Here is a 23,956-nt window from a genome sequence, read left to right on the forward strand (position 1 = left end):
CAGTCTCATTACATAGTTGAGACAACGAAAGGTGCTATTAGCTCACATTTTAGGTGGCAAACTGAAAATGTTACAACTCACTTTAAAAGTTTTGTGACCAGTCACACAAAGCAAAAGCACATGGAGAGTAGTTCCATCCAACCTCTATAAGCACAGGTACCTTCGGTTAAACAATGCTTGCTTATTTCAAACACAATACCTGCTTGTGAGCCTTCAAACACAATGCACAGAGCTCCATTATTAAGCTTAAAACTTCCTAATATCTCACTAAATACACTTTTCTGCAACTTAAAGAGTTATTCTAGACAAGCATTAATACACAAACCATTGTTCTATTTGTCCTTTCTTTTTTACTTCTTACATAATTTTTCTGCTGCCCAATCTCATGGCTGCTGCTTAGCTCTAATCACAGTCCTGCTGTCTCTGAGGCCTGCCTTTTGCAGCTTTCCCAAAACCCTGTAATTTTATAGATTCCCACAGGATTCTTTGATTTCTTAGAGCAATGATGCCGGCAGGAGTGGCGGGCGTGGGGAATGTGAAACTCGCCCATCTCTCTGGTTTTGCCCCAGAAATGCTGTGTGCAGCAGGCAGAGTCTGCGGGTCGTGCCCACCTGCTCCGTCTGCCCTCAAGCTGCGCTTCCTCCTCTCTGACAGGAACAGCGTCCCGTGCACAGGCCGTGGGGCCACAGCCGATTTTGGGCGCTCAGGAGCCGAGCACGCTCCAGCTGCGCTGGGTTCCACACAGGGGCAGAGCAGCGCTGTTGTCCTGACCCACTCTGCTCGCTGGAATACCCAAAACCCCCGTTTTTACTCCTGTTTATCCACAGCTGTGACCGGCAGCTCAGGGCAGGGCTTCAGGGCTTTGATGTAGGATGTGAATCCGGGCTCAGAATGGGTGATTTTGGGTAAAGGGCAGCGGGGGCAGAGCGCATCACACGGCAGCATCAGGCCAGGGTAATTAATGGGCAATGGGTCTGGGGATTGGCTGCACAGCCGAGACACTGGCGCCATTCTAGTGCCGTTTATTCCACAGGGAGGGAAGGCTCCTTTCCCTGGCCTGGGAGGAAGAGCTGAAGGCTGCAGGGTCTGCACTCAGGGCCAGGTCATTGCTGTGGATTTAAATTATCCTGACTGCTTTGGGCACGTCAGTGAATCGGACACACTCAGTGCCGGGGCTGTGCAGAACTGCTGCACTCAGGGCCAGGTCATTGCTGTGGATTTAAACCCTGACTGCTTTGGGCAGTGAATCGGACACACTCAGTGCCGGGGCTGTGCAGAACTGCTGCACTCAGGGCCAGGTCATTGCTGTGGATTTAAACCCTGACTGCTTTGGGCACGTCAGTGAATCGGACACACTCAGTGCCGGGGCTGTGCAGAACTGTTGCACTCAGGGCCAGGTCATTGCTGTGGATTTAAACCCTGGCTGCTTTTGGGCACATCAGTGAATTGGACACACTCAGTGCCGGGGCTGTGCAGAACTGCTGCACTCAGGGCCAGGTCACTGCTGTGGATTTAAACCCTGGCTGCTTTGGGCACGTCAGTGAATCGGACACACTCAGTGCCAGGGCTGTGCAGAACTGCTGCACTTTCCATTCAGTGCATTCCAGCGCTTGAGAATGAGCCACAGCTGCCTCTTTTCCAGCTTCCCCTGTGCCCCTGCTCAGCCTGCTCCTCTCCCCTCAGAGCCTGGGTACAAACTCCCTCCTGATCCTGACTGCCAGTGAGACCTGAATTAAATTAACAATTAACGGGAACGTTTGTGCCGGCTCCCGGAGAGGTTTGGACCATCCGTGTTGTCTGTGTTCTCAGTGAGTTTATCTTCCCCGTTATCATCTGTGGGTTACCAGAGAGCGGAATTGCTCTGCATTCCAACAGATGTGCCCGAGGGTTTCTCCCGACAGCAGACAAGGACTCTGCTCTGCTGCACCACGAGGGCGTCTCAACAAGTGCCGGGTGTGTAAGAGAAGAGTTTCTAAAATCATCTTTAGGCTCTGAATAACTCATTCTAAACATCCTCCTGCCTTCCTGGAAGAGTTCCTCCGGGGCTAGTTCCTCTTATTTTAGCTGTTACCAGCAGAAGGACCGGTTAAAACTGCAGGAGGAGCTTTTCATGCTGCGGAGAAGAGGAAGGAAGGGGCGGAAGCGAGATGGGGAGAGTTTTGTGAGAGCAGGGACGGTCCCGGGGCAGGGCAGGGCAGGGCAGGGCAGGGCAGGGCAGGGCAGGGGGGCACACAGGCCTCTGCTGAGGGCAGCGGGAGCGGGGAAACGGGGAGAGGGGCCCTGCAGCACAGAAAGGCACCAGGTGTGCCCGGGGTGTGCCCTGAGTGTGCTCTGAGTGTGCCCTGAGTGTGCTCTGAGTGTGCCCTGGGTGTGCTCTGAGTATGCCCTGAGTGTGCCCTGAGTGTGCTCTGGGTGTGCCCGGGGTGTGCTCTGAGTGTGCCCCGAGTGTGCTCTGAGTGTGCTCTGAGTGTGCTCTGCACTGTGCCCTGAGTGTGCTCTGCACTGTGCCCTGAGTGTGTTCTGAGTGTGCTCTGAGTGTGCTCTGGGTGTGCCCTGAGTGTGCCCTGGGTGTGCCCTGAGTGTGCCCTGAGTGTGCCCTGAGTGTGCCCTGGGTGTGCCCGGGGTGTGCTCTGAGTGTGCCCTGAGTGTGCTCTGCAGTGTGCCCTGAGTGTGCCCTGAGTGTGCCCTGAGTGTGCCCTGAGTGTGCTCTGCAGTGTGCCCTGAGTGTGCCCTGAGTGTGCCCTGAGTGTGCCCTGAGTGTGCTCTGCAGTGTGCCCTGGGTGTGCCCTGAGTGTGCTCTGCAGTGTGCCCTGTGTGTGCTCTGAGTGTGCCCTGAGTGTGCCCTGGGTGTGCACATCCAGCTGTGGCTGCTCCACCCAGCTGTGGGTGCTGCTCCATCCAGCTGTGGGTGCTGCTCCATCCAGCTGTGGCTGCTCCATCCAGCTGTGGCTGCTCCATCCAGCTGTGGCTGCTGCTTTATCCAGCTGTGGCTGCTCCATCCAGCTGTGGGTGCCGAATCCAGATGTGGCTGCTGCTCCATCCAGCTGTGGGTGCCGAATCCAGATGTGGCTGCTGCTCTAATCCAGCTGTGGCTGCCGCTCCATCCAGCTGTGGCTGCTGCTCCATCCAGCTGTGGGTGCTGCTTTATCCAGCTGTGGGTGCTCCATCCAGCTGTGGCTGCTGCTTTATCCAGCTGTGGCTGCCGAATCCAGCTGTGGGTGCTCCATCCAGCTGTGGCTGCCGAATCCAGCTGTGGGTGCCGAATCCAGCTGTGGGTGCCGAATCCAGCTGTGGGTGCCGAATCCAGCTGTGGGTGTCTCAGCCTGGCTTTCAGCTGCTCCCCACGGCCCCGGCGGGATCCTGCAGCCGCCCCTTGAAATAACAAACACGAGCTTCTGCTTTTGTGGTTGTTGTTTGTTTGTTTGTTTGTTTGCTGGGGTTTGGGTGTTTTTTGTCTTTTGCTTGGGGTTTTTTTGGGGGGTTTTTGTCGGTTTTGTTTTTTTGTTTTGGGTTTTTATTGTTATTTTTGTTTCTTTGTTTGTTTGGTTTTTTCTGGTGGGATTTTGGGGTGGGGTTTTTTTTTGGCTTTGTTTGTTTTGGTTTTTTGGTTTGGTTTTTTTGTTGTTTTTGTTGTATTTTTGGTTGTGGGTTTGTTTTTTTTTTTTTAACAGACGATAAAAAGAGTTGTCTCCGACTGAGTTGTGTTTGTTTGTGTGGAACTGCACATTTATCAATGTTTTATCTGCGGTGGTTTGGAATAAATGTGAAATTAATTTGTGTTCTGGCCAGGTTGGCAGGACCTGGCCCAGGTCTCCCTGAAACCCCTGGTTTGGCACAGGGGGCAGCTTAGTGCAATTTTTATTACTAATTTGTATTCATTATTAACTAAATAATAATAATAATAATAATAATAATAATAATAATAATAATAATAATAATAATAATAATAATAATAATAATAATATTGTTATATAATAATTAGTGTTCATCATATATTATTAAGAATATTAATACAATTATTATTATATTAATATTATATCATTATTATACAATTATTACATAATAATTATTATATAATAATTAGTTTTTATTGTTATTATAGTAATAATAATATCATTATTATTATAATTATTATAATAATATTACTTTAAAAAATAATAATGTATATATAAATATATATTTATATAATAATTCATATAATAATAATATAATATATTTTATATAAATAAATATTTAAAATTATTATTAATATTAATATTAATATTAATAATGTTAATATATAATAATATTAATAATAATAAAATTTATATATAATATATATTCATATAATAATTCATATAATAATATAATAATATATTTTATATAAATAAATATATGAAAATTTATTATTATTATTATTATTATTATTATTATTATTATTATTATTATTATTATTATTATTATTATTATTATTATTAATATATTTCGTAATTATTATTAGGCTGTATTTATTGCTGTTATTTCGCTTGGCAGCTGGAGGCAGCGCGGGTGGCAGGAATTTCACCCGAGGGTTTTGGGGACAGGGGGGTGTTTGGGGGCTCTGCCACCGCCCCCAGCCCCGCTGCAGCCCCAGCTCATTAACTGCTTAATTAGGGCTTGTTAATCGCACCTGGAGAGGGAGGCGCCATGGCCCGGGCGTCTGGGGGGACCCTGCCCTGGGGCTGGAGCTCTCCTGTGGGGCCAGAACACCCCCACATTTACGGACATGGGGGATTTGCCCCCACATTTACAGGAATGGGTGATTTGCCCCCACATTTACAGATATGGGGGATTTGCCCCCACATTTACGGACATGGGCGATTTGTCCCCACATTTACAGACATGGGTGATTTGCCCCCACATTTACAGACATGGGGGATTTGCACCGCACTCGGCAATTCCTGGCGTGGAGAGACTGCAGTTCCATCCACGCAGGAGGAGATGACAAATACGGGAGCATTATGTATTGCTTTTCAACGTAAGGTCCTCAGGATGTGGAACTGGCTATAAATGACTGAACACTGTGAGCAGCAAATTTTGATAGGGCAATGTAACAATTTTTTTTTAATTCCCATTATTCTTGGTTCTTATTGGAGTGGCTGTGACAGCACCTTGCCAAAATCCCCCGGTATTCAGCAAAAATACATTGTATTTTCCAGGGGACGAGGTACTTTGCACATCTTTTTCCTGTCTGTTCTGTATTCAAACGGCAGCTCAACACCAGGAAGGCAGGAAGGTGCAACATTCTAGTTCTGAAACACCTTTTCCTTTTCAAAGGCCCCTTTTTGGGCAGTTTGCCGGTGCTGGTGAGGAGACGTGGAGGGGCTGGCACTGCTGGGGCCGCCGGGCTCCCAGGGCTGCAGGAGCACAGCCCTGCCCGGGCTGAGCCCCAGCGTGGGCAGCAGGGCAGGGGGGATGCTGCCCCTGTGCCCCTGGGCTCAGGTGAGAGCCCACCTGCAGAGCTGCCCCAGCCCTGGCTCCAGCAGCACAAGGAGCTGGAGCTGCTGCAGCCAGTGCAGAGGAGGCCACGGAGCTGCTGCCAGGGCTGGAGCCCCTCTGCTCTGGAGCCAGCCTGGCACAGCTGGGGCTGCTCAGCTGCACAAGAGAAGCTCCAGGAACACCTCAGAGCCCCTGCCAGGGCCTCCAGGGGCTCCAGCAGAGCTGCCCAGGGACTGGGGACAAGGCCTGCAGGGACAGCAGCCAGGCAATGGCTCCCACTGCCAGAGGGCAGGCACAGATTTTGGGCTCTTGGCAATTAGGAATTGCTGGCTGGGAGGGTGGGCAGGCCCTGGCCCAGGGTGCCCAGAGCAGCTGGGGCTGCCCCTGGATCCCTGGCAGTGCCCAGGGCCAGGCTGGATGGGGCTTGGAGCAGCCTGGGACAGTGGAAGGTGTCCCTGCCATGGCAGGGGGTGGTGCTGGATGGGTTTTAAGGTTCCTGTCAATCCAATCCATCTCAGCATTCTCTGATTTGAGAGATTTTTCACTTTTTTGGGGCTGTGTTCCCATGGCCGCCTTTATGGGGTCACCCTCAGAACCCCAGGTGCTCCCCCTGTGCTGGCACCGCCAGCCTTGTCCTGCTCTGGAGCCACCACTGGGAACGGGCCCTGAGGGGCTGGAGCGTGTGCAGGGCAGGGAACGGAGCTGGGAATGGAACGGAGCCCCAGGAGAGGCTGAGGGAGCTGGGCAGGGGCTGAGCCTGGAGCAAAGGAGGCTCAGGGGGCCCTTGTGGCTCTGCACAGCTCCTGACAGGAGGGGACAGCCGGGGGGGTCGGGCTGTGCTCCCAGGAACAGGGACAGGAGCAGAGGGAATGGCCTCAGGCTGGGCCAGGGCAGGCTCAGGGTGGATACTGAGGAAAATTCCTCCATGGAAAGGGAGGTCAGGAGCTGGAACTGCCCAGGCAGGGTTGGAGTACCCAGCCCTGGAGTGTCCAAGGAGGCCCGGACGTGGCATCCAGAGCTCGGGGCGGGTGGCCCGGCGGGAATGAAGAGCCCGGCGCGGCGGGAAGGGAATGAAGGCCCCGGCGGGTATCAAGGTCCCATCCCGGGCTCCCAGTCCCGGGGCTCCGCACGTCACGGATCCCGCGCCCGGCCGCTCCCCGCGCCGCCGCAGCGCCGCCCGCCAACCACAAACACAACGCGCCCGCCCTCGCCCCTCTCGGCGCCGCGCAGGCGCCGCGGGACCCGGATCTGGCGCATGCGCGGCGGCGGCGGCGGCCCGGACGTGTCGGCGGCGGCCGCAACAGCGACAGCGACAACAAACAAACCGCGAGCGGCGCGGGCAGCGCGGGCAGCGCGGGCAGGAGGCGGCGGGGGGGCCGGCAGCGGGCGGCCGCTGCCCCCGGCGCCCGCGAGCGCCGCCCCGCCCCGCCGCGCGGAGGGGAGGGGGCGGAGGCCCGGGCCTTCCCCCGCCGCCGCCGCCGCCCCTCACGGCGGCCTCGGGCCGCGCCCGGACGGCGGCCCAGGTAACACCCGCTCCACCCGCTCCATCCGCTCCATCCGCTCCCGGCGCCCGCTGCGCTGGGCTCCCCGCCCGGGCTCCTTCCCCGCCCCTGCCCGGCCGCTTCCCCGGGCACTTCCCCACCTTCCCGGGCGCCTTCCCCGGCCCTCGGCGGGCTCCTCCCCCGCTCCCGTCCCCTCCTGCCCGGGCTCCCTCCCCACCTCTCCTCCTTTACGGCCCCTGACCCGCCTCATCCCCACCTCCCTGCCGCCCCTTCATCGCCTCCTCCCTGCCCCCTTCATCACTTCCTCGCTTTTCCCCGGCGAGAAAAACACGGGAGCCCCCCCCCCACTCCCGCTCCCAAACTTTTTATTCTGAGGCTCGGTCCCCGGCCGAACGCCGCCCCGCCGTCCGCACTCCCTGCCGTGGGCTGGGGAAGCGCCCCAGCGGTTTTGTGCGCGCTCCTTAGCGCCTTGGCCTCTGCTATCTTCTGTTGGGTGTCCAGAGCCGTGCTGGCAGCGGTTTTGGGGCGGCGGAGCCTACAGCGTGTGTTATCACAGACCAAACCCGCGGGTGCCAGCTCGGGGCAGCGCCGTGACCCGTGCGGTTCGGAGGCCGTGCCGCGGCCGGGTGGATGGTGCAGGGGTAACCCAGCGTGGAATGGGGCGGTGTGAGAGCCCTGAGCGACGGCTGCACACAGCCAGCAGCGCCGGGCTGGCTCACCAGCGCTCACAGAGGGGTCCGGGCAGGGCTCCTGTCCCAGCTCACGGCTCCTGTCCCAGCTCACGGCTCCTGTCCCTGCTGTTTAGATCTCCTGTCCCAGCTGTTCAGGGCTCCTGTCCCTGTTCAGATCTCCTGTCCCTGCTCAGATCTCCTGTCCCAGCTCACAGCTCCTGTCCCTGCTGTTCAGATCTCCTGTCCCAGTTCAGGGCTCCTGTCCCTGCTCAGGGCTCCTGTCCCAGCTGTTCAAGGCTCCTGTCCCTGCTCAGGGCTCCTGTCCCAGTTCAGGGCTCCTGTCCCTGCTCAGGGCTCCTGTCCCAGCTGTTCAAGGCTCCTGTCCCTGCTCAGGGCTCCTGTCCCTGTTCAGGGCTCCTGTCCCTGCTGAGGGCTCCTGTTCCTGCTCAGGGCTCCTGTCCCTGTTCCAGGGCTCCTGTTCCTGCTCAGGGCTCCTGTCCCTGTTCAGGGCTCCTGTTCCTGCTCAGGGCTCCTGTCCCTGTTCAGGGCTCCTGTTCCTGCTCAGGGCTCCTGTCCCTGTTCAGGGCTCCTGTTCCTGCTCAGGGCTCCTGTCCCTGTTCAGGGCTCCTGTTCCTGCTCAGGGCTCCTGTCCCTGCTGAGGGCTCCTGTCCCTGTTCAGATCTCCTGTCCCAGTTCAGATCTCCTGTCCCAGCTGTTCAGGGCTCCTGTCCCAGCTCCCAGCCTCCTGATCCCTGCCAGGCTGAGGCTCCTGAGCTCAGCTCTGCCCCAGCCCCTCCAGGACCCCAACACAGGGCACAGTCCCTCAGCCAGGCCTGTCCTGCCCCAGGGACACCTGGAGGTGACAGCTTGTCCTCCTGGCCCTGCTCTTTCCCTGTGACCGCCAGGAGTTTCTTCCCCTCCGCGTTCATGAGCCTCTCTGGATTTGCCTGTTGCATAAGCACGCATGTTTAATACTGATTCAGGAACTTTATTTCAAAGAGCTGAGGCCCAGGGAGAAGCACAGAGTGCCTCACACTGATTAGAATTCTGTTTTTAAGCAGATAGCTCTTTACATAATGCATTCAGGCTGGGCTGGCACAGTGGGGATGGGAGCTTTGAGAGAATGAACTGGCTTGGTGAGAACAAAGGTGCTCAGAGCAGATCCCAGGGAGGAGCTGCTGTCAGGGTCCTGTGGGGATTTTCGGGCTCTGTTCTCTCCGCTGTTAACCTCCTGAAAAACTGTATTTTGGCCGGGGCTGGAGCTTTCCATGCGTGCCATGCCCAGAGGTGAGTTTTTGTTGAGCTCTAGCGAGCGCAGGGAACGCTGTCCCCGTGCCGCTTGCTGTAGAGAGCAGATGTTATCTGGCGCACCTCTTGCTGGGCTGTGGACATCACAGTCACAGCCCTCGCTCCGGGCAGGCTCCCTGCTCCCTGCTCCCTGCCGCTGCTCGCTGCAGCCACGGGCCCTGCTGGCTGAGGAGTGACAAACCCCCGGGCGAGGGGAGCCGCGGGATCCGCCGGGTTTGCTCTGCCCTTCATTCCACCGGCAGGAATTCCAACACCTCTGCGCCCTGCGCCTGGCCTCTCCCGGGATGTCATCTCCTGCTCCCCGTGGTGCTGCGGGGTGGCACACGGGGCTGTCCCCTGGGTGGCACACGGGGCTGTCCCCAGGGTGGGACACGGGGCTGTCCCCAGGCTGTCCCCAGGGTGGCACACGGGGCTGTCCCCAGGCTGTGCAGGGTGGCACATGGGGCTGTCCCCAGGGTGGCACATGGGGCTGTCCCCAGGGTGGCACACGGGGCTGTCCCCAGGCTGTCCCCAGGGCAGTCCCCAGGGTGGGACACGGGGCTGTCCCCAGGGTGGCTCCAGTGCCAGAGGAGCTCATGTGCTGCGGTGTGCAGATCTTCCTGCTCTGACCACACAGAGGCCTGTGCTGAGAGGAGGAGTTGTTTTTCTGCTGTTTTTCTGCTGCGTGCCTTCTCAAAAAGTGAAAATGAGAAAGAGCGGAGAAACGTGTAAAAGGGAACTTGCTGGGGTTTAAAGCGCGTGGTACAGTCAGGCCATCACAGCAGGGGGAGCTTTTCCCTCGTGTGCCTCACAGGGAGGGTGTGCTTTGGAGTGGGGTTACCCTGGTGCCATTCCTCCAACGAGAGTCAGAGCCCCCAGGGAGCTTTGCTGCCTCTGCCCCCTCAGTCTGGGCACTTGGGAAGGGTTGGAGCCCCCAGGGAGCTCTGCCCTCTCTGCCCCCTCATTCTGGGGCATTGGGAAGGGTTGGAGCCCCCAGGGAGCTCTGCCCTCTCTGCCCCCTCATTCTGGGCACTTGGGAAGGGTTGGAGCCCCGAGGGGGCTCTGCCTTCTCTGCCCCCTCAGTCTGGGGCATTGGGAAGGGTTGGAGCCCCGAGGGGGCTCTGCCTTCTCTGCCCCCTCAGTCTGGGGCATTGGGAAGGGGTTGGAGCCCCCAGGGAGCTCTGCCCTCTCTGCCCCCTCATTCTGGGCACTTGGGAAGGGTTGGAGCCCCGAGGGGGCTCTGCCTTCTCTGCCCCCTCAGTCTGGGGCATTGGGAAGGGTTGGAGCCCCGAGGGAGCTCTGCCTTCTCTGCCCTCTCAGTCTGGGGCATTGGGAAGGGGTTGGAGCCCCGAGGGAGCTCTGCCCTCTCTGCCCCCTCATTCTGGGCACTTGGGAAGGGTTGGAGCCCCCAGGGAGCTCTGCCCTCTCTGCCCCCTCATTCTGGGCTTTGGGAAGTGCTTCTGGGCAGGGCTGGATGCACAGGTGGGAGCTGGCAGCAGAAATGTGCCAGAGCAGCCCCCGGCACCCGCTCCACACCAGCCTGTCCCGCGGAGAGGTGGCTGCTCCGGCTTCTCACCCGTGAACTTTGTGTCAACACAAAACTGGTGCCACTCAGTTTCCTCCAAGCTCTTCTCCAGCTCTCCAGCTTTATGCCGCTGCCATGTGTCTTAAATTTCGGTGGCTGCTGCCAGAGAGATGAGGAGAATTGACGCTGGTGATTCAGATGCGCGCACAGAAATAGTGTTCTGGGCACTGCTAGCCCTGCTGCACGGAGCGTGGCGGGCGCCTCCTCGGTGCTCCTCCCCTGCTCTTTGGTGCTAATTGTTCTCATGCCTACAATGAGACATTTTGCTGCTGTTCAGCCGTGGGGCAAGTAGATAATAATCTAATGTGCTGGAAAATATCTGCAGTTTAATCACTTACTCATATCTTCATCAAATCACAAGCTGCTTTTTGTTTTATTGGTGTATGGATTTTCCTCAGTCGTGTTTATCGTAAAACTTCTGCCCTTGCATTATTAAACAGCAGAACTCCGTAGTAATGTTCTGGTGGTTAAAAGCCATCGAGTGCACTCCTGACATCTCCGTGTTTGTCTGATTCTGGGGGCAGCAGCTGAGGCAGGAGCCTTTCTCGTGTGAAGTGTCCTCGCAGCACATCAGTTTGCACGCCGCTCTAATTAGCCGTGTTGCCAGAATATCTGGGGATATCTGCCTGGTGTCAGAGTAGTGCTGGGGATCTGTCTGCCGTGGCTGGTACTCGTGAATCACGCTCACAGGGCATCACTGACAGCTTTCAGCAATCAGCAATCCTTGGTCTCTCTTAGATGTGTTTCCCCAAAAATTGCTTTAATGGCTGCGACTTGGAGATGCAGTTTAGTTCTCTCAGGTGTGTCTTGCATTAACTCATTTCCCTGCTCACCCCCCAGAATTGCACCCCCACATCCTTCCCTTTGGCCTTGTGTGGCACCACCAGCCAGCCTTGGTGGGGCTGCGTCTGTCCTTGTCACTGTGCTCTAGTATCCATGGCCTTGTTTCCTTGTTTCCTTGGAAGTGGTTTCCTTAAGGTCAGGGCGGCAATGTTCCCTGCAGGCGTGGCTGCTGCTGAAGGGCGTTTGCTGCACCCTGCAGAGGGCTCGGGCCTCTGCAGCTGGGGACAGGGACTGTGGCCTGCCCAGCTGTGCCAGGCTCTGCAGCGTGGCAGGAGTGCAGCGCTGTGCCGGGGCAGGGCTGGTGTCACCCCTGTCACAGTGTCACAGTGCCACAGTGCCCACCCCAGCTGATGGCCATTTGTGCCGGGGCAGGGCCGGTGTCACCCCTGTCTGTCACAATGTCACAGTGCCACAGTGCCCACCCCAGCTGCTTGGGGACACTGGGGCAGGGCCGGTGTCACCCCTGTCTGTCACAGTGCCCACCCCAGCTGGTGGCCATTTGTGCCTGGGCAGGGCCGGTGTCACCCCTGTGTGTCCCAGCTGCTCAGGGACACTGGGGCAGGGCTGGTGTCACATCTGTCACAGTGCCCATCCCCAGCTGATGGCCATTTGTGCCTGGGCAGGGCCGGTGTCTCCCCTGTGTGTCACAGTGCCCATCCCCAGCTCACAGTCATTTCAGCTGCTCAGGGGACACTGGGGCAGGGCTGGTGTCACATCTGTCACAGTGCCCACCCCAGCTGATGGCCATTTGTATACCTGGGGCAGGGCCGGTGTCACCCCTGTGTGTCACAGTGCCCGTCTGTCACCATCCCAGCTCACGGTCATTTCAGCTGCTCGGGGACACTGGGGCAGGGCTGGTGTCACATCTGTCACAGTGCCCCTCTGTCACCATCCCCAGCTCACGGTCATTTCAGCTGCTCTGGGGCACTGGGGCAGGGCCGGTGTCACCGCTGTGTGTCACAGTGCCCGTCTGTCACCATCCCAGCTCACGGCCGTTGTTTCAGCTGCTCGGGGACACTGGGGCAGGGCCGGTGTCACCCCTGTGTGTCACAGTGCCCGTCTGTCACCATCCCAGCTCACGGCCGTTGTTTCAGCTGCTCGGGGACACTGGGGCAGGGCCGGTGTCACCCCTGTGTGTCACAGTGCCCGTCTGTCACCATCCCAGCTCACGGTCATTTCAGCTGCTCGGGGGCAGGGGCTGCCTGCGGGGCGGTTTGTGCTGAGAGAGGGCAGCAGAGGCTCGCTCTGCCTCGCTGCTGCTCGAGGGCTTCCTGAGCCCCAGCTGGGCACAGCAGCGCCTGTGAAACCCTTGTTTCTCCGGTTGTAGCTCCACAGGCCGGTTGGGTTTCCGTCACAAGGGCGCACTCAGGCTCTGTGGATGTGACAGCCTGGTCAGGGAGCCAGAAAACGAGAAAAGCTTTGTCAGAATCCGTCTGAGAGACTTTAGAGAGTTGAAGATAAACAATGGTAGCTTATTATCATAAACAACCGCAGGTGTTGTTTTCCTACTCTCTGTTTTCTTGTTTCTCTCGAATATTGTTTATAAGAAAGGCACCTTGTTAATTAGCCACTCAGGTGAAATGTATTGATTAATTGACCAACCAGGTGTACCTGTACTGGAGCTGTGTGTAAAAGAGGATCAGGAGCAGGACCAGGCTTGATGCCAGCCAGGCTTGTGGAGAGCGCGAGTGCATTCGGACCCAGCAGCGACACTCACGGATCCGGGCTGGCTGCCCTGTGCTCTGCGTGTGCTGTGCGTGTGCCCTGCGTGTGCTGTGTGTGTGTGCCCTGTGTGTGCTCTGTGTGTGCTCTGCGCGTGTGCTCTGCGTGTGCCCTGCGCGTGTGCCCTGCGTGTGCTGTGTGTGTGTGCCCTGTGTGTGCTCTGTGTGTGCCCTGCGTGTGCTCTGTGCGTGTGCTCTGTGTGTGCTCTGTGTGTGCTGTGCGTGTGCCCTGCGTGTGCTGTGTGTGTGTGCCCTGTGTGTGCTCTGTGTGTGCCCTGCGCGTGTGCTCTGCGTGTGCCCTGCGCGTGTGCCCTGCATGTGCTGTGTGTGTGTGCCCTGCGTGTGCTCTGTGTGTGCCCTGTGCGTGTGCCCTGTGTGTGCTCTGTGCTGTGCGTGTGCTGTGCGTGTGCTCTGTGTGTGCTGTGCGTGTGCTCTGTGTGTGCTGTGCGTGTGCTCTGTGCTGTGCGTGTGCTGTGCGTGTGCTGTGCTCTGTGCTCTGTGTGTGCTCTGTGTGTGCCCTGAGTGTGCCCTGTGTGTGCTCTGCGTGTGCCCTGTGCGTGTGCTGTGTGTGTGCTCTGCGTGTGCCCTGAGTGTGCTCTGCGTGTGCCCTGAGTGTGCTCTGCGTGTTCTCTGCGTGTGTTGCCCCATTGTGCTCTGCATGTTCTCTGCGTGTTCTCTCCGTGTTCCCTGCGTGTTCTCTGTGTGTGCTGCCCCGTTGTGCTCTGTGTGTTCTCTGCGTGTTCTCTCCGTGTTCCCTGCGTGTTCTCTGTGTGTGCTGCCCCGTTGTGCTCTGTGTGTTCTCTGCGTGTTCTCTCCGTGTTCCCTACGTGTTCTCTGTGTGTGCTGCCCTGTTGTGCTCTGTGTGTTCTCTGCGTATTCTCTGCATGTTCTCTGCCTGTGCTGCCCCGTTGTGCTCTCCAGCCCTGTCCCCTCTGCACCTGCACTCCCTGCGTGCACCCGGGGCCTCTCTCTGAGCGCTCCCATTGCTGCTTCCCTCTCTCCATCCAACCTTTCCAGAGCCCACTACGGCCCTGGCCCCGCAGGAGCTGTTTTTCCAGTTGGTACCAGGCTGTGCTATATATTCTACCTTCATTTTTTATCATTTTTTCCTTAATCCCAGCATTAGCATCGTGGCTCTTTCGAGCACAGTGTTGCGAGCTCCCTGCAGGTCAGGCTGCCTCTCACGCAGTTTCCCTGTGAGCAGCGGCTGCTCCCGGTTTGGGAGTGCCCGGTGTGCTGGGAAGGTGGCGTGGAGGGGCGCTGCCTCCTGCCCGTGCCTCCAGGCAGTTCCCGTGGGTTTGTGTTCCCGCCGTTCTCAGACCGAGCTCCTTGGTGAGCCCGCTCCCGCACAGCTGCGCCCGGCCTGGCCCCGCTGTGATTGCCCGGATCGTGTTCCCGGCTCCGGCTCCACCCCAGCCGCTGCTGCGGCCGCTGCTCTCTGCCCGGGGCTCGGTGGTTCTCCCCACACTGCAAAGCGTGGCGTCCGTGGGGGCGAGGGGGAGCAGAAACCACTCCTCAGTGCTAAGAGTGCCCTGAAGGTTGCCTTTAACAGGCAGGAAAGGAGCTGAGTGTTTTGGAAGGGTCTGGGTTTGTGGCCTCAGATATCAGCCAGATCACAGTGTTGAAAATGGGAATTGTTTGGATGAAGGGATTTTTCAGCTAAAAGTTTAAAAATCTGCATGGCTGAATGGCTAGAGCACTTTGACTGGGGTTTAGTGAAGTTTTGGGGACTTGTAGCAGGCCCTGCCCTTTATGCCTCAGCTGTAATAACACCTCCACGAAGGCAAGGAAGTGAAATCCACGTGAGTTTTTCTTCCTAACCATGAAAATCAGGAAGACTTTCTTCTGTTTCTTAACCCCCCTTCGTCAGGCTCTGTTTGTGCCTGCTGCTCTGTAGAACATCGAACTGAAACGTACCCCAGCAACTCGTGGGCCTCAAGCCAGGCCAGCCAAGTGATCCTGGCTCTTAATACTCCATTTGCTGCCTGAAGAGTTGCTGGGAACGTTTGGGAGCCGTGTTCTCCTTACCCGTGTGTTTTTGGCATGTGAAAGCCCTCGTTCCTGGGCTGTGCTAGCCTGCAGCGCTGCCTTGCTGGCGCGGCTGAGGAGGTGCTGGTGCACGGCGTGGAATGCTGAATTGCTGCTCCATGAAGGCCTTGTTTATCCCTTCATCCGCTTCGTGCGAGCGGCCCATGTCCTCTGGCTGACGGATGAAGGCATTTTTGGATGGGGGGCAGCTCGCATCCGCAGCAGGGAGTGCCCTCCCGGGGCTGTGCAGGGACAGGGTGCTGAGCGTGAAACCTTGGCGCTGTTATCAGGGCACCCCGGCGGGGTAATCGCTGTTTGGAGAGAGCGTGTCCCAGCTGATCCCAAACAGTGCCGCAGTCTGCCTCCGCGTGGGGCTTGTTTGGCATTCCTGCCCCTCAGAGCGGTATAAGTAGGGCCAGGGCAGGCTCCGGGTAGCTCCACAGGGCTCCTGCTCCCCGTGGGTAAGTCAGCCCTGCGGGTCCGGCTCTGCGAGGTGACTGCTGGGGCAGCAGCTGCTCCTTTCGGGATCCGTCCTGGTGGCTCAGGTAACCCTGTCTGGCAGGGATCCGTGTGGGTGGCTCAGGTAACCCTGTCTGGCAGGGATCCGTGTGGGTGGCTCAGGTAACCCTGTCTGGCAGGGATCCGTGTGGGTGGCTCAGGTAACCCTTCCCTGGCAGGGATCCGTGTGGGTGGCTCAGGTAACCCTGTCTGGCAGGGATCCGTGTGGGTGGCTCAGGTAACCCTTCCCTGGCAGAGGTATCCACAGGCCTTGCACTGAGGGTGTGCTACACTGCTGCACTGCCAGTGTCACACAGTGCTGGGTGTGTGTGTCACAGTGCAGCATGGCCAGTGTCACACAGTGCTGGGTGTGTGTGTGTGTGTGTGTGTGTCACAGTGCAGCATGGCCAGTGTCACACAGTGCTGGGGGGGTGTGTCACAGTGCAGCATGGCCAGTGTCACACAGTGCTGGGTGTGTGTGTGTGTGTGTCACAGTGCAGCATGGCCAGTGTCACACAGTGCTGGGTGTGTGTGTGTGTGTGTCACAGTGCAGCATGGCCAGTGTCACACAGTGCTGGGTGTGTGTGTCACAGTGCAGCATGGCCAGTGTCACACAGTGCTGGGTGTGTGTGTGTGTGTGTGTGTGTCACAGTGCAGCATGGCCAGTGTCACACAGTGCTGGGGGGGTGTGTCACAGTGCAGCATGGCCAGTGTCACACAGTGCTGGGTGTGTGTGTGTGTGTGTCACAGTGCAGCATGGCCAGTGTCACACAGTGCTGGGTGTGTGTGTGTGTGTGTCACAGTGCAGCATGGCCAGTGTCACACAGTGCTGGGTGTGTGTGTCACAGTGCAGCATGGCCAGTGTCACACAGTGCTGGGTGTGTGTGTGTGTGTGTGTGTGTCACAGTGCAGCATGGCCAGTGTCACACAGTGCTGGGGGGGTGTGTCACAGTGCAGCATGGCCAGTGTCACACAGTGCTCTGTGTGTGTGTGTGTGTGTCACAGTGCAGCATGGCCAGTGTCACACAGTGCTGGGTGTGTGTGTGTGTGTGTGTGTCACAGTGCAGCATGGCCAGTGTCACACAGTGCTGGGTGTGTGTGTGTGTGTGTCACAGTGCAGCACGGCCAGTGTCACACAGTGCTGGGTGTGTGTGTGTGTGTCACAGTGCAGCCTGGCCAGTGTCACACAGTGCTGGGTGTGTGTGTGTGTGTGTGTGTCACAGTGCAGCATGGCCAGTGTCACACAGTGCTGGGTGTGTGTGTGTGTGTGTGTGTCACAGTGCAGCATGGCCAGTGTCACACAGTGCTGGGGGGGTGTGTCACAGTGCAGCCTGGCCAGTGTCACACAGTGCTGGGTGTGTGTGTGTGTGTGTGTGTGTGTGTGTGTGTGTGTGTGTGTGTCACAGTGCAGCACGGCCACTGTCACACAGCTGCTTCGTGTGTTGCATTTCGTTGCCCGGGCTGCATTTCTGTTTCAGTGCTGCCGTTGTGCAGCGTGTGCAGTGCAGCACTGCTGGTGTTTGTTCTGCATTTGCCTGCAGGCAGGGAGCAGCTCCCATGAGCAGCTCGTTATCCTGAGAGAGGGAGAGAAGTGCGAGGGAAATTTCCTGCACATGGGCAAAGGCGACTGTAATTGCCTGGCAATCCAATCTTGTTTTGTGTTTCGGATTTACCTCCCCTTGAGAGGTTCTCGTTCTGGTGCTTGGGTTGCCTGGAGCTCTCGCTGTTGTTTGCTTGTTTTGTAATTTACTCGTTAGTTCTCGGTTAATGTACCAAATTACTTTAAGTAGCACAGAATCATGGACCTGTTAAGGCTGGAAAAGCCCTTTAAAAGCGTTGGCCCTGGGTGTTATCAGGCACTTGTGTGTAAGTCTGTGGAACCCTCGTTAGCGCTTTGCACTGGCTGAGCCCTGTCTGTGGGTCAGGACTCGGTCCCTGTCCCGCTGGGGCTGGGATCCGCTGCTCCCAGGGCAGGTGCCTTGGTGCTGGACAGCTCTCTGCCTACCCTAGAGCCATTTCTTTAATTTATTTTTTAAAGGATTGGCATCTCTTGCTTGTTAGCGCTTCACATGAGCTCTGCCTGTTTTGAGTGCTGCTTCCTCCCTCGGTAGTAAGGAGGTGCCGAGACGCCTCTCCTGCAGTGTGGGACTGAGCTAAAGATGGGCTCCCTGAGCTATTTGTGAGGAGCTAAATTTGTGCAGCGTGGGGACCTGGCCTGCCCTCACAGCACGCTGGTGCTTCTGGGGAAATGTGTCACAGCGTGCGCTGGGCGCTGCTGCCCGCTGCCCTCACCCTCTGTGCCCTGGCACAATCCCTGGCACAATCCCTGGCACCCTGGGCTGCCCTCACCCTCTGTGCCCTGGCACAATCCCTGGCACAATCCCTGGCACCCTGAGCTGCCCTCACCCTCTGTGCCCCACCACAATCCCTGGCACAATCCCTGGCACCCTGAGCTGCCCTCACCCTGTGTGCCCTGGCACAATCCCCGGCACCCTGAGCTGCTGCCCGCTGCCCTCACCCTCTGTGTGCCCCACCACAATCCCTGGCACAATCCCTGTCACCCTCAGCTGTCCTCACCCTGTGTGCCCTGGCACAATCCCTGCCCAGGCACCCTGAGCTGCCCTCACCCCTCTGTGCCCTGGCACAATCCCTGTCACCCTCAGCTGTCCTGACCCTGTGTGCCCTGGCACAATCCCTGGCACAATCCCTGGCACCCTGAGCTGCCCTCACCCTGTGTGCCCTGGCACAATCCCTGCCCAGGCACCCTGGGCTGCCCTCACCCTCTGTGCCCTGGCACAATCCCTGGCACCCTGAGCTGCCCCTGCTCACGCAGCTGCAGCAGCAGCAGCAGCAGCAGCATTAGCAGCAGCATTTGCAGCATTAGCAGCAGCAGCATTAGCAGCAGCAGCATTAGCAGCAGCATTAGCAGCAGCATCAGCAGCATCAGCATTTGCAGCAGCATTTGCAGCAGCATTAGCAGCACTAGGAGCAGCATTAGCAGCAGCAGCATTTGCAGCATGAGGAGCAGCAGCATTTGCAGCATTTGCAGCATGAGGAGCAGCAGCATTTGCAGCATTTGCAGCAGCATTAGCAGCATTTGCAGCATGAGGAGCAGCAGCATTAGCAGCATTTGCAGCAGCATTAGCAGCATTAGCAGCATGAGGAGCAGCAGCATTTGCAGCAGCGCGCGTTCCTGGCCCAGCGGGCTGGCTCTCAGGAGTGCCGAGCAGTTCCCGCTGAGCACGGGGCAGCCGAGGGCTGACTCAGCATCTCTGGGGATCACTGCTCCTAAACACGGTGCTCTTTGCTGGACCTGAACCCTCTGAAAGCCAGCAGGCAAAACCCTAATTCATGGTTTTAGGGCGGAGGGAGGTGATAAAGCTGCGTGTCTAATTTCAATCGTCTCTTCATTGAAAGCTCCTGTAGCTAATAGCTTTATCAGGGCATTTATTTGTGATTACTTGTGTGTATCTATCCGGGGTGGTGTTCTGCATTTAAGGAGAATGATGCTCTATTCTGTTTCAGCTGACAGGCTTTTACAGATTAGTGTGAGTTGCCATAGAGAATGACTGGCAGTTTCAGCTCCACTTTTGAAAGGGGCTTTTTGAATCGAAGCACAAAAAAGAAAAACAGCACAGAGGGAGAAAATGTAATAGCTAGGTAAAATCCGTGAGCCTACTCCCGTTTAGAGATAATTGTTTTCCTTTGGGAAAAATTAAGTGCAGAAGCATCCTTGCAAAACAAGAAAAGGCTGGAATATGGAGGGAGGGGGAAGGATTTTCACCATGTATTTTTTCAGATGTACCAAAGCATGGTGTGTTCCAGTTAAAACTGTAAGAAACATCAAATAAGGAAGAGTCTGTTTCCTCTCAGAATTGTGCTGGATTTGTCGAACAGCATTCGTTTTACAAGGAGGGCGGCCATGTGTTCACACTGTGTGATGCCATGACTTTCTAAATGGCCATCGCACTCTTGTTTTTGTGCAACACGTTTCTTTCCAACAAACAGCTGCTCCTTCAGTGCCTCTAACAACACGGAGAATTCCAGCGCAGCAGCAGGTCTCTGGCTGGGCGTGTTCCTCCTGGGATGAAGTGGCAGGCTTGTTTTTCCCTCGGCTTGGGAAATCATTTTATTGGCGCGGTGGGTCTCAGGCCGGCCGGCGTTCCGAGCTCGCGCAGAAAACGCGGTGGAATCGCTGCTGTGTGCGGGCTGGCCGTGCTCTGCGGAGGCCAGGGCCCGGGGAAATGCCGTGGTTGGTGACTGCACCAAGCCAGGGCTGCCTGAAGAACGCGCCCAGAGCAGCTCTGGCAGCGCCAGGCTCCTCCTGTGAGGAGCCACGAGTGGGAAGGGCAGGGCTCTCCTGGGTTTCTGCCAGCCCTTCTGGCCAGCAGGGAGGAGCAGAGCTGGGCTGAGGGGGCCGAGCCCTGGGCAGGGCTGTGGAGGGAAGGCGAGAGGGACCCCGGGTGCCTCGGTGCCTCCTCCCTGCTCGGGGTTTGCTCGCATCAGCAGCCCTGGACTCCCACCCCGGGCTTTCACTGCCGTTCATCCTGCTGGGATGGAGCCTGGGAAATCATCGTGTGCTTCTCCTGGTTCATCTGAGGATCCCTGCCTGTCTGGATGCACATAAACCTTTATTTAAATATGGTTACCAGGGGAGGAATAAATCCTACATCTAAAACTGTGCAGGCCGCCCCAGGCATGTTTTAGCCATCATGGGACAGGCACTGCAGTTTTTTATGTGCTTTTAATATCCTGCACTTAGCTTGAAAATAAAAGGAGAAAAAAAGCCACGGACTTCCTTAGAAACCATTAAAATGTAGATATTAATGTATGTTAAAAACATTCTAATGTAGATATTCTTTCCTCCTAGGTTTTACCAAGGGACAGTACATCTAACACTTAACTTGGATCATCTCTTGCTCATCAGCTTGAAAATCATAACAGCCCCCAAAACTGACATTTGATCTGAAAGAAAAAGCTGTGACAGATGGACAATATGTCTATTACTAACACACCAACAAGTAATGATGCTTGTCTGAGCATTGTTCACAGCTTGATGTGCCATCGGCAAGGTGGAGAGAGCGAGACTTTCGCAAAGCGCGCAATTGAGAGTTTAGTTAAAAAGCTGAAGGAGAAGAAAGATGAATTGGATTCTCTGATTACAGCTATAACCACCAACGGAGCTCACCCTAGCAAGTGTGTTACCATACAGAGGACGCTGGATGGGCGGCTGCAGGTTGGTACCCGTGCAAGCAGAGTGACGGTTCCTGCTGGAGAGCTCCCGCTCTGGCCGCTGCGGGCTGGGGGACAGGGCTGAGCCCCGCTGGGCCCGGCTCTGCTGGGCTGTGCCTGCAGCGCTCCCCTGCTCCTGCACCGGGGCCATGGCCTGCGGGGGCACCCGCTCTGCTCTGCCCTGCCCTGCCCTGCCCTGCTGGGCTGTGCCTGCAGCGCTCCCCTGCTCCTGCACCGGGGCCATGGCCCGTGGGGGCACCCGCTCTGCTCTGCCCTGCCCTGCTCTGCTGGGCTGTGCCTGCAGCGCTCCCCTGCTCCTGCACCGGGGCCACGGCCTGCGGGGGCACCCGCTCTGCTCTGCTCTGCTGGGCTCTGCCCTGCCCTGCTGGGCTGTGCCTGCAGCGCTCCCCTGCTCCTGCACCGGGGCCATGGCCTGCGGGGGCACCCGCTCTGCCCTGCCCTGCCCTGCCCTGCCCTGCTGGGCTGTGCCTGCAGCGCTCCCCTGCTCCTGCACCGGGGCCATGGCCTGCGGGGGCACCCGCTCTGCTCTGCTCTGCCCTGCCCTGCTCTGCCCTGCCCTGACTCTGTGTGTGTGAGTGTGGCGGTGCAGAGCAGAGCCCCTCACAAACCCAGCCCTGGTGCTGTGTGTGCCTGATACCCCGTGCTGTCACTGTCACTGTCACTGTCAGCTCAGTGCTGTCACTGTCACCTCAGGGCTGTCACTGTCACTGTCACCTCAGGGCTGTCACTGTCAGCTCAGTGCTGTCCCTGGTTAGCTCAGAGCTGTCCCTGTCACTGTCAGCTCAGGGCTGTCCCTGTCACTGTCAGCGCAGTGCTGTCACTGTCCCTGGTCAGGTCAGGGCTGTCACTGTCCCTGGTCAGCTCAGTGCTGTCCCTGGTTAGCTCAGGGCTGTCCCTGGTCACCTCAGTGCTGTCACTGTCAGCTCAGTGCTATCCCTGGTCAGCTCAGTGCTGTCCCTGTCACTGTCAGCTCAGTGCTGTCCCTGTCACTGTCAGCTCAGTGCTATCCCTGGTCAGCTCAGTGCTGTCCCTGGCTGAGCCCTGTCTGTGGGGCTGTGCCGAGCACCTGCACGGGCTGTGCTGGGCCAGGACTTGCTCCCTGTCCCGCTGGGGCTGGGATCCGCTGCTCCCAGGGCAGGTGCCTTGGTGCTGGACAGCTCTCTGCCTACCCTAGAGCCATTTCTTTAATTTATTTTTTTAATGGATTGGCATCTCCTGCTTGTAAATTTGGTGGTGTAGCTTAGCACCTTGTTCCTCTTCTTCTGGGGCAAAGCCCCTTCACATCCTCGGTGGAGAAGGTGACCATGCCTCGTACCTGGAGCACAAGTTCCGCTTCTGCCATTTTGTACCCAGTATTTTTTACCCAAGAGTCACACAGCACTGACTAAACGGTGGCAAAACCCCGACAGAAGCGTGTTGCTGTTGGGCACGGGGCTGGGGTGCGGCGTGCAGGAGCGGCGCAGCACCTTTGGCTCTTTGAGGTGCCTTTTGGCGGCGGGGAGAGGGCGCGGTGCTGTTTGTGCCCTGCCCTGTGCTCGCTCGTGTCCCAGCTCCCGTGTCTGCCTTTGCAGGTGGCTGGCCGCAAGGGGTTCCCCCACGTGATTTACGCCCGGCTCTGGAGGTGGCCCGACCTGCACAAGAACGAGCTCAAGCACGTTAAATATTGTCAGTATGCTTTTGACCTCAAGTGTGACAGTGTCTGTGTGAACCCTTACCATTATGAGCGCGTGGTGTCGCCCGGCATCGGTGAGTATCCCCCGAGTTACAGTGCAGAAAACACAGCCCCCGGTTCGGAGCATTAACTTTCAAAGGTCTCGGTATAAACACCCTCGAATGCTCCGTGTTCCTTAGTGCAGGTACTGTTTTGGCTGTGTTGCAGGTGCGGAGGGCGGGTTTGGCCTCTGTTTGGCCCTGCTGTGGGGTTTGCTGGCGCGCAGCTCTTGCAGCTGCTGTGCCCCTCGGGGCGGCTGAGCACAGGCTGCCCTGCACTGGAAGGGCTCTGGCGGCTGCAGCCTGCAGTGCTGGTTTTTAAGGGCTGCGAACGTTTGAGCGTGCTGTGAGCTCTCTGAATGCATCCTCTGCCCCCTTCTCCCTGTGTTCCCTTTGCAGATCTCTCGGGACTGACGCTGCAGAGCTCAGGTGAGTGGCTGTGCTTGCTGCTGCCTTTCCATGGGGATGCCAGGCCCTGCCACCCCTCTGCCTCACAAAAGCCAGGGCCTGCTTTTGTGCCCCTGGCTCCCAAAATCCACCCCACAGCCCTGCCAGGGCGAGGGTCTGTAAATCCCTGGGGCAGAGGCTCCAGCTCTGCCCGGTGCTCACTGCTTCCCACCTGTGACACCCACAGAAAACCAAAAACCAGTAAAAAAAGACACCCAAAACTTTGTGCACCTGCATGATTTGCCGATTAATTGGATTGGGAATGCTGCGTGTGATTTAATAGGAAGGAAAGAACGGAAATTCTGTAATTAATTCTGCCGTTGGGTGAAGGAGTCTGATATCCTTGCTTTCCCCAGACGTGAAATCTCGCCTGGGCATTATTCAGAAATCTGAGATTCCACTGCTGGTAACTGCTTTATTTCAAAGCTTGTTTTATTCTCCTCCCAGAGGAAATTCATGGAGGAAGAAATTTGTGTGATCCAGTGATTTTAGCACATTGTTGAAAGTATCCAAGTAAAAATGAACTAGGAAAAAACCCCCACCAAACCTCCCAACAAACTTAACTTGACAAGCTGTAATCCGTGTGCTCATCTGTGCTAATTTGCATTGTTACTGTGCCTTCTGGAAAGTTGTCCTTCGGTACAGAGTCAAAGCTGAATTTTCCATTGTTTAATGAAATTATTTCAGTATTTAACACCAGCAGCTAAACACATCATAAGCATTCCCTTTGCCCCTGCTCTTGCAGCAGGTTCTGACATACTTGGTGTGCTTGCAAAAGGAGCATGGGAGGTGATGCGATGCAGGGGTCAGTGGCACACTCAGAAATAAATTGCTGTAGTGGCAGTTCCCTAGCCCTGTGTGGGAATGATCTGAATTGCACTGCTGAACACTGACCGGTTTCCTGTGGCCTTTGGGTGTGAATTTGATTTTCCAGTCAGTTTGAGCGGGAGTTCC

General features: G+C 56.9%; 1 protein-coding gene across 5 annotated transcripts in view; it reads left to right on the forward strand.

Annotated features, from left to right (window-relative positions):
- The first annotated feature begins 6,719 nt into the window (after window positions 1–6,719).
- Window positions 6,720–23,956, forward strand: part of SMAD4 (SMAD family member 4) — a 39,003-nt gene continuing 21,766 nt past the window's right edge. For 4 of the 5 annotated variants that reach the window (XM_071425882.1, XM_071425885.1, XM_071425884.1 and 1 more), the window contains exons 1-4: window positions 6,720–6,980; window positions 20,463–20,828; window positions 22,417–22,591; window positions 22,955–22,984. In XM_071425882.1, the coding sequence (XP_071281983.1) occupies window positions 20,580–20,828; window positions 22,417–22,591; window positions 22,955–22,984 (454 nt within the window). In that variant the 5' untranslated portion in view covers window positions 6,720–6,980; window positions 20,463–20,579. The remainder of the gene's footprint in view (window positions 6,981–20,462; window positions 20,829–22,416; window positions 22,592–22,954; window positions 22,985–23,956) is intronic. The other variant, XM_071425886.1, reaches the window with a different exon arrangement.

This window comes from Agelaius tricolor, unplaced genomic scaffold (assembly GCF_023055355.1).
Source record: "Agelaius tricolor isolate 1412-34295 unplaced genomic scaffold, bAgeTri1.0.p SCAF_4, whole genome shotgun sequence".
Classification (NCBI taxonomy): domain Eukaryota; kingdom Metazoa; phylum Chordata; class Aves; order Passeriformes; family Icteridae; genus Agelaius; species Agelaius tricolor.